The 13057-nt window shown below is 39.4% G+C and overlaps 1 protein-coding gene across 3 annotated transcripts in view; it reads left to right on the top strand.

Annotated features, from left to right (window-relative positions):
* NPTN (neuroplastin) overlaps positions 947 to 13057 on the top strand; it is a 72181-nt gene continuing 60070 nt past the window's right edge. The window contains exon 1 of one of the 3 annotated variants that reach the window (XM_021099079.1): positions 947 to 1439. In XM_021099079.1, coding sequence (XP_020954738.1) covers positions 1349 to 1439 — 91 coding nt within the window. In that variant the 5' untranslated portion in view covers positions 947 to 1348. The remainder of the gene's footprint in view (positions 1440 to 13057) is intronic. The other 2 variants (XM_021099078.1, XR_002345841.1) reach the window with 2 other exon arrangements.

The following is a 13057-nucleotide window of genomic DNA, read 5'->3' on the forward strand; positions in this document are numbered from 1 at the left end:
TATAGACCGCTTTGGCTTGAGAGTGTGAAGATTATGGTGAGTGCTTCTTCTTACAGTTTCTCCAAGTTTTCTCTTCGAAATGAGTCAGGTCACTGGGGCTGTTTACTTGGCTCCTCTTGGTTTCACTCCACAGACACTCCCCAGGATGTCTGCTCTGAGTCAGGGATTAGCTAAATCACAGAAACTCCTTTACCAACCAAGGATTGACAGGGCTCGGGGTAATGCCAAAAATACCCTTAAAAAGAGCACTTCCCAAACTTCCATGCAAACAGTAGTGACCACATTGCCAGAGCACTTGGCTGGCTCCCTTCCTATGGATGGTTTTCCTGTACAGTCATTTTTCTTCCTAGTTCCTCTGATAGACTAGGTTGTGAACTTTTTGATCTGGGTTTCACAGCAAATTAAAAACTTGGTACACAGCAGGTACTCAAATGTTGGCTGTGTGAAAATGCTTCTGAAGAGTCTTCGTATAAGTTAATACATGATGGCATCCTTATAGAATTTATTGTCTACATTGTCTAACTAGCAATTAGGCTAGTTGAACTTCAGGCCTGAGATTCTAAGTAGTTAAAACAAGGCCAAAACGAGGGGAGGGGGGGCGGGGGGAATAGAAAGGCAAGGAAAAGGAGGACATTTCACGCAGAGGGAGATGAGTAAAGCACAAGGTAATACCAGTTGTCATTTAGCCTGAAAGGTTAAAACATGGGGGTTAACGTGGGAGGCTGAAGCCAGATGTCAGGAGGGAGTCTAAGGTCAAAGTCCAGATGGAAGAAATAGCAGGACTTTGATAGAGAACAATGAGAGGAAGGCTTAAAAGAGGCGGTGGTGCATTAAATTTTGCAGCCAAGCGCTCCAACAAACGAAAGGCAGGATGGGCGGAGGAAATATTATGTTCCCAAAGCTTCCTCTTATTTATGGGCGTTTCACAGAGGGATAAGCTAAATGCAGACTTCTCGGTTCCCCAAGGCCAGGAGAGCTTCAGGAGCCCCGCCTCTCCCCATCACGTGGCCAGAAGCACCGTTGGCACGTGATCCACCTCGCGCTAGGCCAATCGGCCTCTCCAGGGGCGGGGACACAGAGTCCGAGGGGCGGGAGGATCGCTTGCGGCCGCCTCTTCTCGCGATCCTTGACGCCGTCGCTGCTCAACCGCCCACGGCCGGGAGAGATTGTCTCGCGAGGCCTGGGCGCTGCGGCGGTAGGAGGAGGACGGGGAAGGACGGAGCCGAGCCGCGGCTGCCTCCCTCGCTCTCTCCCTGGCACACTCGCCCGCCCCCTCCCTCCCTCCCCTCCCTTCCCCAGCCCCGGCTCCGGCCCCGGCCAATTCGCTGTTCGGTCTTCTGCAGGGAGGATGTTGGGCTCGTCGCTTCCCAGCGCCCTGGCCCTCTCGCTGTTGCTGGTCTCTGGCTCCCTCCTTCCAGGACCAGGCGCCGCTCAAAACGGTAAGCCGGGCGCCGGGGGCGGGCCGGGCGGGGGCTGAGGGACACTGGTGGCCGGAGGGAGCCGTCCAGGGCCCAAGGAGGTGGCGGAGCTGGGGGAAAGGGGCCCGTCGGAGTCTGAGGGGCTGCGGACCCGAGAGGAGCAGATGCCGGTTGGGAGTTCGAAGAGGCGAGGGTGTGAGAACCGGAGGCGCCTGTCCGAGAGGTGGGGGCGTCCGATAAGAGCTCGAGGTGTTGCTGACTTAGAGGCTCCACGTCTTGGGCTCGTCGCTCTCAGTCGGGGAGGGGACACCGAGGAAGCCGACGTGGGGAGCCGGAGTAGCGGGGGCGGATGAGGAGGGGGCGCAGCGTTTAAAGAAGGCGGCACAAGACAGGCGTTTGTGTTTAAGGTAATGGGGAGTGGTGTCAGGCTCTCCTTGAGACCAGGGGTCCCAGGCGCTGTAAATGTCCAGGATTCAACTGGGGCCCCGTGAAACTGGTGACATCCTTAAAAAAATAAGGGAGATGTTGGGGGGAAGGGAGTCCTGAAGAATACTGAGCAGAGTACTAGAGCCTTAAGGAGGGCATAAAGAATCAGGGAGCCTTGGCTGTGGAGGTGGAGGGAAGGTGGGTGGAAAGCCAAGGTAGTGGGTTGACTGCAGTAGGAGATCTAGAAAGAGGAGCAGCAGTGGCTCTAAATGAGATGGGGAAAGAGGGCTGGGTTTGCTAAGGAGGGTGGAGTGTTGGGCATTCTAGGGTAGTGGTTGGGAGAGCAAAAGGGAGTTTCTAAATAAGGAGAGGAAAATTGAGCAGAGGATGGGGAGAAAGGCTTGAAACTGAGGGTAGGGGGAATTATTTATTAGCGAAATAAGGGTGCCTGGCTCTAGAGATGGGGGTGGGGGAAGACAGAAAATAAAGGAAGGGAGTAAAATGCAGGAAGCCGGGGGTGTAATGTTGGTTTACAGTGTGGAGGATAAATTAGGGAAGGGAGGAGCTGAATGTGGCAAGTGTCTATGATACTGGTGGGGCCTTTGGGAAGGCAGGGACGCATAGCTGGAACTGCAGTGGTGGGATTGAGGGCAGTTACCGGAGAGAGGGAGATGAAGGAAGTGGATTTTTAAGATCTAAAAGTTTCAAGACAGAAGAGACATTATTTCTGAAGAACATAAAGGTAGTCCTTAGAATTCGTGTGCAGGGTACACTTGAAAGGAGAGAATTGGGTTTTGAACTGAAGCTCTTCAGAGAAGATGGAAACATGGTGATGGGGGATTTAGATAAAAAGATTCTGATTGTTGAGGGTATGTGTCACAATTGAGCTGCCTAATTGATCTTTTAGAGATGAGACTAGAAAGTGTTCTGCCTAATTGATCTTTCAGAGATGAGACTAGAAAGTGTTGTGAACTGGTTTCTGCTCTGTGGAAACAGTCTTTAAGAGGTTTAAAAAATATTTTTATAGGAAAAACATTTATGAGGGTGAACTCATACATGAGAGTGCTGGAGAAAGAGTTATAAACTATTTTTGCTAGTTCTTTGGGGTTTCATTGTTTTTATGCTAGAACAGTTTGCAGTTACTCTTGTGAATAGCTGACATTTAAATGTTTTTTATTAAAAAAAAGGTAAATGTTAGAGCTAATGGAGTTAAACATTCTAAAGAGAATCTAGGCTCAAAATGCTGAAGATTACAGTGAAAAGATATCAATAAAGATTGAAAAAGCATCATCAGTTAAATATAAGTGTTTTTTGCAGCAAATTGTGTGAATCAAATCTTGTGTATGCTTCATGGCCATGAATGATCACTGCAGGAGTCAGGAAGGAAGCATTTTTCTGTCTCTAGCATTGAATATGCTAAGTATATTGGGTATTTTCCTATTTTCCTCCAAAGCATGAGGCCACGGTGGAAAGCGGGATAGAATCAGTCTGATTTATCTTAGCAGTTTTTAGTCTGTGTTAATAATATGACTTAAGCCTAATAACTAATTTCACCTATTTGATTTGTAGATACAGCAAGGTTTCATTCGGCACAATTAGAGGTTTTTGATTTTTAACATGTTTAATCTCTGTGCTAGCATAGCTTCTTTTGAAAATTTATAATACGGTGAAATTGTAGTTTCTTAGCAACTAAAGGTTTTTGGATAGGCCTACAAAGACTCATCTGGTTGTTCTCAGTGATATGTGTTCTAAATACAGCATAGTGTGCAGCCTTTTCCTTGAAATGAGCTTGAATTTGATCACATGACATGACTGGTGAAGTGAAGCTGAGCTTGTAGTTGACCCAAATGAATGTAAATTTAAATCGAGAAAGAAATGGCTCTGTGTGTGTGTGTGTGTGTGTGTCTGTGTCTGTGTCTGTCTGTCTGTCTGTCTGTCTGTCTCTGTCTGAGGGAGAGGGCAAGAGAGAGAAAAGGGCTGTTTTTTGAATTGGAGTCCATATAGGTTAGGATGCCATTTTATAGCTTTCTATATAGCATGTCTATAAGATTCAAACTTTCAATTAGTAATAGCTTTACAGTAGTCTGACCTCATGTCATGGAGTTTGTATTTTCTTACAGTATTTCAGGAATGAATACCATGCTCTGGATGATGTTGAAATGTTGGATTATCTGTTTTAAGTGATGACTTTTGAAAAATCTCCCCAAACCCAAGAGTTTCTGGATTGGGTATGTGGTAGTTTAGTTTGGGTATAAATGCTTTTCAAAAGATCTCTGTTTCATTATTCCTAAAATGAAGAATTTGGACTAGATGACCCTTGAAGTCTCTTCCAGCTATGATACATTATTATAGAAATTTAGGGTTTTCATTCAGGTAGAATTTGTTTCCCATCCAAATATTTAGACTTGTAGGACTATAGTTTCAAGAAAAATGTAGTTCATTTTAAAGGAAGAAACCTGTCCTAAAAAATAACGTTTCTGATAAGACTTCAAAAAGCTTTAGGCTGAAATTAAATTGAATAAGCATAAACCAGACATTATATCGTGATTGAGAGCACAGACTTTGGATCCCTGTAGACCTGAGTTTGAGTACTAACTCTTTGTAGCTGAATGACCTTGAATAAGATACTTAATACTTCCAAGCCTCAGTTTTATCATCTGTAAAATGTGATTTATAACAATGCAAATCCCTTGGGGATAATGTGAGAATTAAATGAGACTGGCCATAAGGCACTTAGATTTCTGCCTGGCATATAGTGAGCCTCAGTAGGAAGTAAGTTTTTACTATATGTAACATATGTTACATATGCTACAGTACTATATGTAGCATAACAGTACTATATGTACTAAACGTTTGCTTACTATAGTGAGTAAATGTTAGCTATTACTATTACTACCCTTTAAAAGTACCATTATTAATTATTTCTCTTCATGTATATATTGAACACTTAATTGTTATTTCTGCTCCATGTCATCTTGAATAAAGTAGGCCATTTGAAGGCTCCAAACAGATTTGTGCTTTTGCTTATGTAACTTTTTTAGAAAAGTGACCAGCTGTGCTGCCTCTGCAATTGCAGATTCTGGTGAGGAAGTTCATATTTCCATTTCATTGTCTGGGAGATTTCATGACTTTCTTTTTCTTTTAGTGAACTAAATATCTTTTCGTATAGGCTGGATGTCACCATTTTCATAGAATCTCGTTGTGAATAAGAGAACTAGGATGTTAGTACCTGGTACACAATGAAGTGTTGGAGATGTTAGCTGAGGGATGAATGTTAAGTGTAAAAATGTAATATATTCATGTTGAAAATATAAAATTGGATAATTAACAGTTTAGTAGGAAAAATCAAGGAGTCTAATGACTTTTACTACTAATGAACTAAATTTTAAGAAACCATTTTGCTTGGGTGATACTAGATAGTTGTGAACATTGTGCTTTGAAACAATGCCAGTATTTGCATTAGATGATTCATGAATCTTTTTCTTTTCTGTCAAGTGCTGTTAGCTTCACTAGTTTGACAATTTTCTCTCCCTGGAGTATGTTTTTAGATGTGTATTTGCTATTGATTGTGCATCTCTCCTTTGGTGAACTAAAATGAGCAGTGGAAGACAAATGTTATCTACAGTAGCTGTGGCACAAATGACATACCAAATATCTAGCGACAGATCTTAGCATAATTAATCCAATAAGATTTTAAATGACCAGAAGTAATAGTTTACCTTGGAATAAAGCATTTCCTAAGGAGATCATAAGCCCCTAGACTGCCAGGCAACTGACAACAATGTCACTACTGATAAAGTGGAGCACCAGGCATGAGAAATTGGTCTAGGGACTGGGGTGAAAAGGCCATGTTATAACTTCAGGACCCAGACACTTAGTCTTAGATTTTCAAGGTTCCTGTATCCAAATTAGAAAGCGATACAGGTGTGGTTTTGTGTTGCCAGACATAATAGTTTAACCTAGTAATATATCCAAGTTTAAAAACAACAAAAGGAAATAACAAGCTTTTAAATATAAATTTGGGAGTTCCCATAGTGGCTTAGTGGTTAAAGAATCTGACTAGCATCCATGAGGATGCAGGTTCGATCCCTGGCCTTGCTCAGTGGGTTAAGGATCTGGCGTTGCCTTGGGCTGTGGTGTAGGTTGCAGATGCAGCTTGAATCCCGTGTGGCTGTGGCTGTGGCGTAGGCTAGCAGCTACAGCTCCAATTCAACCCCCTAACTTGGGAGACTCCATATGCCACAGGTGCAGCCCTAAAAAAAAAAAAGGCAAAAAAAATTTTTAATTTGCCCCACAGTCCAAACATTTGCCATAAATTAAGATCTAAGTTCATTACAAGTCTGACTTTGTGTGAGTTATACAGATCCTCATGAAAAATTAGACTGTTTTGTCTTGAAGGAATCCTTTTTTTTCTTTCATTAATACAGTTTTGTCTTGAAACATTTTCTCTTACGGTGTATACCTTTAGACATTAATAAAAGACAGTGTCATTGTATAGTCTTTATTTTTTAAATAAAAATTAGGATTTAACTCGGCCTGCAGAGATGACTAGATATCACTAGAAAATTGCTCTGTCAATCTGGACATTGTTTTTATTTATTTAGTTTGAGCCACTTTTTCAAAGTAAGATGTTTCTTACATAAAATCTGAAATTTTGCTGGGTCCGTGTAAAGGTATTTTTATAAGACAGTTTGGGAAGGAGATAAGGTACTAATATCTATACAAATGAAGTATGTAAAAGAGGTAATGAATGACTTGGATGTCACATAGGAACTGTTCAATAAAGGTTTGAATAAAATAATGCAAAGAAATTTTGGGAGAAGTGAATTCTGTGAAAAAATTTCTGACACAGTCTATTCAATTTATTGTTTATAGTGAGCACAGTCTGTACAGGGTCAGAAGTAGAAAATGAAGTTCTAAGAGAAAAGACAGGCTGTAGTAAGTAGTAGTACAAGGAGGAAAACTAGGAAGCAAAATGAGAAATGAATCTACCTTTGAGGAGCATCTGGAAAACTAGAGCTTGTCAGAAAAAATAAATAGACCAAGGTCCTCTAAAGTAAATCCATTCAGTAAAATTAAAATATGTCGTGGGAATTACTGTTGTGGCGCAGTGGAAACGAATCCGACTAGTATTCATGAGGATGTGGGTTGGATCTCTGGCCTTGCTCAGTCCGTCTGGGATCCGGTGTTGCCATGAGCCATGGTGTAGGTTGCAGACACGGATTGGGTCCCTTGGAGCCCGTGTTGCTGTGGCTGTGGTGTAGGCTGGCAGCTGTAGCTCCGATTCATTGCCTAGTCTGGGAACTTCCATATGCTACTGTGGCCCTAAAAAGCAAAATAAATAAATAGATAAAATGTGTAGTGATGCAAAATCACCTTCTCTGAACAGTTGGCCTTGCTTTCAGTGTGCCTCTTTAAAACTATCATTTTACATGAATTTTTAAAAAATGCCATTGATGATATGGAGCTTATGTTTAAGCACCTTAGATAATGCAGGTCTCTATGGATTTTTTTCCGGAATTCCTAATTTTAGTTGGCAAGGATTAGCTTTGTGAAGGCAGAAACCTCCCCAATAAATTGGTTGAATATAAACTTACATTTTATAGGCATATTATATATATGTGTAAACTTCTCACTGAATTTAAAGTAAATTACCATGGTGATCCTATGTAGAAACATTATTCCAGCAGTATTGATGTTTAAATATTAAAAGTTGAATACACTGGTAAAATGTATGTTTTTCAAGAGTATATTCAACTCAAGAAAGAGTTTATTCAAGAGCGTCAAAATTTGTACAATTCCAATTTACTATGTTGTCTAAAATTGAAAGTACACCTTTTTATGTTGTTTGCTTTTGTGTATATGTAAGATAAATGTTTATTAAACAAACCTAATTACCTCTAGGTTATATTTTTCCTTTTGTCAGGAAGTTTTAATTGGTCTGTGTGGAAATGGGTTTACTAAATATTTAAAGAATTCTCGTAAGTATCTACATTTATTTGCATACAGTAAGTTAGTGGGAGGCATATTTATTGTTTCTTAGACATCTGCTGATTTTTTTTTTTTGTTTTTCATTTTTGTTGTATTTCAAATTAAACCCAGTTTTACCTCTTCATTAAAGATGTGGCCAGCTTTGATGGAAACATCTTGTGTTAACATCCTTGTGCTAAAAAGTACTGAGTGGTATTCTTTTGCATTTTTGAAATAAGTTGTACCTTCTTTGCAAATAACCTTTCTTACTGGAACCTTATGGTATGCTTTATGGTTTCTTCCAGAAGCATATCAGTTTGGATGTGCTTTGCTTTGTCTTGTTTTATATCATTGTTACAACGCAAGTATTGCTTGAAATTAAATACTGAAATATAATGAGATGATTTGAAATCATTCTGGAGGTGTTAGGGTTCTGTATATGTTACATAAGTCTCTATTATTAGTGCAAAACATTAAGTTCCAAATTGTACCAATAGTGTTTTTTTTTTGGGGGGGGGCGGGTCTGTGCCCATGGCATGTGGAATTTCCTGGGCCAGGAATTAAACCCACAACACAGCAGTGGTCCAAGCCGCTACAGTGACAATGCCAGATCCTTAACCCAGTGTGCCACGAGGGAGCTCCCCAATAGTTTTAATCATATCCAAATATATATTCACATTCTAAAAGTGATTAAATATAAAATACAAGACAAAAATGTCAAGTCTTTTCCTTTTTTTTTTTGTCTTTTTAGGGCCACACCTGCAGCATATGGAAGTACCTGGACTAGAGGTTGAATCAGCACTGCAGTTGCCAGTTTATGCCACAGCCAGAGCAATGCCAGATCCAAGCTCATCTGGGACCTTCATTGCAGCCCATGGGATGCCAGATCCTTAACCCATTAAAGGAGGCCAGGGATCAAACCTGCATCCTCATGGGTACTAGTTGGATTTGTTACCATTGAGCCACAACAGGAACTCGCTGTCAAGCCCTTTGTGACAAAATGTTCCATGTGTAGTAAGATACTTTTTAATTTATTTTTTCTTTTTTTGCCACTCCATGGTATATGTGTTCCTAGGCCAGGAATCAGATCCGAGCTGCTTTGGGCAGTGCTGGATCCTTAACCCACTATGCTGGGCTGGGGATCCAGCCGGGGTCCCAGCGCTCCAGAGGTGCTGCAGATCTAGTTGTGCTACAATGGGTATTCCACAGTACGATGTATATATATTTTTTTTAATGGTGAGATTGTGCTTACATATGTAAATTATGTTATTGATTCTTCTTTTCTTCCTGATGGTAGAATTTGTAAACCACTAGACTAGGTAATGTCTAAATTCCCTGTCAGTTCTAAAATTACACAGTTCTATTGACCTTACAGGTTAGGTACTGCTTCTAATGGTTAAAAGGCCCAAAGAGAGAATACTTTATGTTTTAGTAAGTTTTTAGAAACTTACTTTTTTGGAGTTAAAGAAAATTGACTTTTTAGGCATATACCGGTTTGAAATCCAGCTTGCTTGCCTGTAAACCTACTTCAGACAATACTTGTTCATGTTTTAAGGAAGGCATGTAATGGTATCTGTTATAGAGACCACATATTAAACTTGCTAGAAAGATTGCCACTGTGAATTAAACAATTAAATGAAAATCACTGCCGAGTAGGCAGATATTTTGTGTTTTCTCTGTTGGTGGAAAAATAGTTGACTGTTGAAGAGGCAGTGAAGCACACTTAACTAGTTGTATTTTAATGTTATCCTTTGAGGAGGTTTGCTTTCTGTTTATGAATTAATTTCTCCTGTCCTTTATGAATTTTTTAAAGGCTTTTAAACCTGTCCATTATAGTTGAACAGGGCAACCCAGGTGTTACCCGAATTAAATCTGAGGAATTTTGTAGATGGATATTCCTTAGAAACAGTGTGTCAGAATTTCAGCTTATAAATTTATTCGTCGTACTTCCTGTTGAGTATGTCCATTTCCTTTTTTTTAATATTTTTTGTCAGAATTTCAAACATTAAGAAGTAGAATGAGTAATGTAATAATCTCCCATGTAATTATCATCTAGTTTCAGCATTTATCAGTCACAGCCTTGCTGCTTACTGATTTAAAAATAACCTAAGAAATTAACATTACAAACTAAAATTTTCTAGGTTCTGAAATGTTAGGGATTAGCTTATATTAGTAAAACAAATAATTTGGTTCACATATAATCATGTTGAAATGACTTTAAAAATATAAAGGCTGTTTAGCAAAAAGCTTTCAGACTTTTCTTTTGACCCAGATAGAGAAATAATAGATTTTATTTGTGACTAAGTATATATGCAGAAATATTTAACATTTTGTAAAACAATACCCATCCTTACTCTGTAGTATATTTAAAGACAGCCATTATGACCTTCTAAATTGATTTCATAATTCATTAACAGGCTGTGAAACTCATGTTTGAAAAACAGCATTTTAAAGTATGGAGTAGTTTTGTTTTATTTTTACATAAGTTGTAGTCTTATGAAGTTGAAATCCAGCTTGCTTGCCTGGAGCAATCTGATTTTTATAAACACAGTAGGGATTTTCTTGAGGTGTTCTTCAGTAATATCAACATGAACTGTTTCTAGTCATTATTAGTAAAGAAAATATAGCATTGTTGAATTAATACAGTACCCATTACTTATATTTGTCCCCCCCATTTGAACTTATGAAAAAGGGAAAGCTATAATAATTTGAATATCATAATCAAAGCATAAGTTTTCCAGTATGTTTAGTTGTTCTTTCTTTTAAATTAGAGCTTATATTCCTTACTCCCTAGCCCTACCTTTGAGTTAGTGGTTGCGTACGGGACTGGAAACACTGTTGTTTGTTCTGTGCCAGAGGCTTACTCAGATGCACATTTCTGGTGAGTGCAGAATGACTTTAATATTGTCCAAGGAAAAGGAGGGAGAGGGAAGCAGAACCATCACTGAAGAATTGTTTACCTTTCATGTTTTAAAATCCTAGAGTAGCAAGTTTATTTTCTCATTTGTAGATATTGCTTCTTGAAGGGGAAAAAAAAGGCAAGATGTCCTGTCCTGTGTTGGCAACAATCTGTGAAATAATTTTCAATCCATAGATTTAGGATTTTTCAATTATTGAAGTTTAGCAGATTGGAAACTGAAAAAAAAAAAAAGGCAAAGAAGCTCTTGCATTGAAATTATATCATTAATGCCGAATCTCACATAATTCATCAAGAAAGATGAAATAGCCTTAATGCAAACCAGGAAGCTCCCACCTGGAAAAGAGGAAGTATGAAGAGGTTTCAAATAACTTGCAGTGAACTGTCATTGAATTACCCTCAGACAAATAACATAGTGATCACATATCAAAATTATGAACTGCTAATAGTGTTACCATTTTCTTACTGGGATTGAACTCCAAATAATTATGAACACTTTCCAGCCACATTTAGGAAAAGATGCAGATAGATCGACATTGATGATAGCACAAGGCTTAGGAAAAAAGTCTGAAGGAGCTAAATTTAGGAAAAGGGAGCACTAGGGGGAATGTGATTATCTATTAATACCTTCAGGGTAGCAGTGTAAATGAAGTAAGGGAATTAGGCAGTCTCCAAAGATGGATGGGCTGTATCAAAGAGCAGTGGCCTAGAGCACCAGGAAGAAAAGCATAGGTTTAGTATTAAGATGATTTAAATGAAACCAGCAGAAGAGTAGAGTTATTTGCCCTCTCTCATAATCAGAGCCATTGTAAGTAGGGCAAAGAGCTGGTTGAGAGATTCCTTGTAAAATGAAAGGGAGTATCTCTTTCTGATAAATCTAGTGCCTGTTTAGGAAGTCAATAGGAGGAAAAAACCTTTATGGAAATGAATATGAAATGAGATGGGCTTTCCAGAAGTTTTTAAGGGTCAGATATTACTTTCTATCTCTAAAGTTCTGTGATTATGAATTGAAGAAAAATGGTAGATTAACTTTGGAGTCCATTAAAGTAGCCTTTAAGACCTGTCTGTAATACCTAAAACAGGATTCTATTTATTATAACTTCTTTATAGCAACTTCTTTACAGCAACTTCTTTTTCTTTAGTTATCAAAAATCTACACTGAAATTATTCCAATCTCTGTTTATGAAGCATGAACTTCATAAGAGCTCATTTACTAGACTGGATGGAACCTAGTAAAAGTTTAAACTTTGGCTCTTAGAAATTAGACTTTTCTTTTTTTTATGGTAAATTTCAGCTTTTAGGAAAGGCTTATCATCAGGAAATGAGCACTTTCAGACTAACTTGTAAGATTTCATCAGTCAAAATACTGCTGTGATAGAAGCCTCTGCTCTTTTGAGTGGAGCTGATGCTATAATACTTTGGTAGAGATGGGAGCTCACTTTAATTAGCTCAGAGAGTGTAGGGAGGAGTTAAGCTGTGATGCAACTCCGTCAGCAGCATCTTGGGGGCGTTGGCATGAGGTTCTATACCCAGCCTGACACAGTGGGTTAAGGATCCAGCCTTGCTGAAGCTGTGGCTTTACCTCTCAGCCTTGGCTCGGATCTGACCCCTGGCACAGGAACTCCACTTGCTGAGGGGTGGCCCCCTAAAAAAGAAAAGAGTGCAGGGTTGCCAGATAAAATACAGGATGCCTAGTTATATTTAATTTCAGAAAAACAGTGAAGAATTTTTATTTGGTACATCTGGCTATCCTTGAAGAATATCTTTTTTGCTATTTTGGCCTTCCAATTAGAACTTAAACATCAAAGAATTTTGTAAATTGGTGAATTTTTTTGTATTAAAAGAAGACTTTAATAAATAGATTTGATGTGAGCAAAGTCATTTTTCAGTGTAAGTTTTGTATGAGTAAATATAGTTTAAGGTAGTATTGTTTTATTCTGGGTACATTACATTTCTGTATGTTTTTTTCCAATTCTCCTGCCATTTATTTGACAGAGTAAGTTTTTCATTTATTCTCTAAAAATTAAAGCTATCTTCAGGAAGGTGGTGAGCAGAGAACCTCAGGCTGGTTTTTGTTTGTTTTTTGGCTTTTTAGGGCTGAATCCATGGCGTATAGAGATTCCCAGGCTAGAGGTTGACTTGGAGCTGCAGCTGCCCGCCTGTGCCACAGCCACAGCAGTGCAGGATCCTAGCCCCATCTAGGACCTACACCACAGCTCAGGGCAGTGCAGGATCCCTGACCCAGTGAGTGAGGCCAGGGATCAAACCTGCATCCTCATGGATACTAGTCGTATTAGTTTCTGCTGTGCCAGGGCAGGAACTCCCC

The sequence above is a fragment of the Sus scrofa genome, chromosome 7, assembly GCF_000003025.6.
Source record: "Sus scrofa isolate TJ Tabasco breed Duroc chromosome 7, Sscrofa11.1, whole genome shotgun sequence".
Classification (NCBI taxonomy): domain Eukaryota; kingdom Metazoa; phylum Chordata; class Mammalia; order Artiodactyla; family Suidae; genus Sus; species Sus scrofa.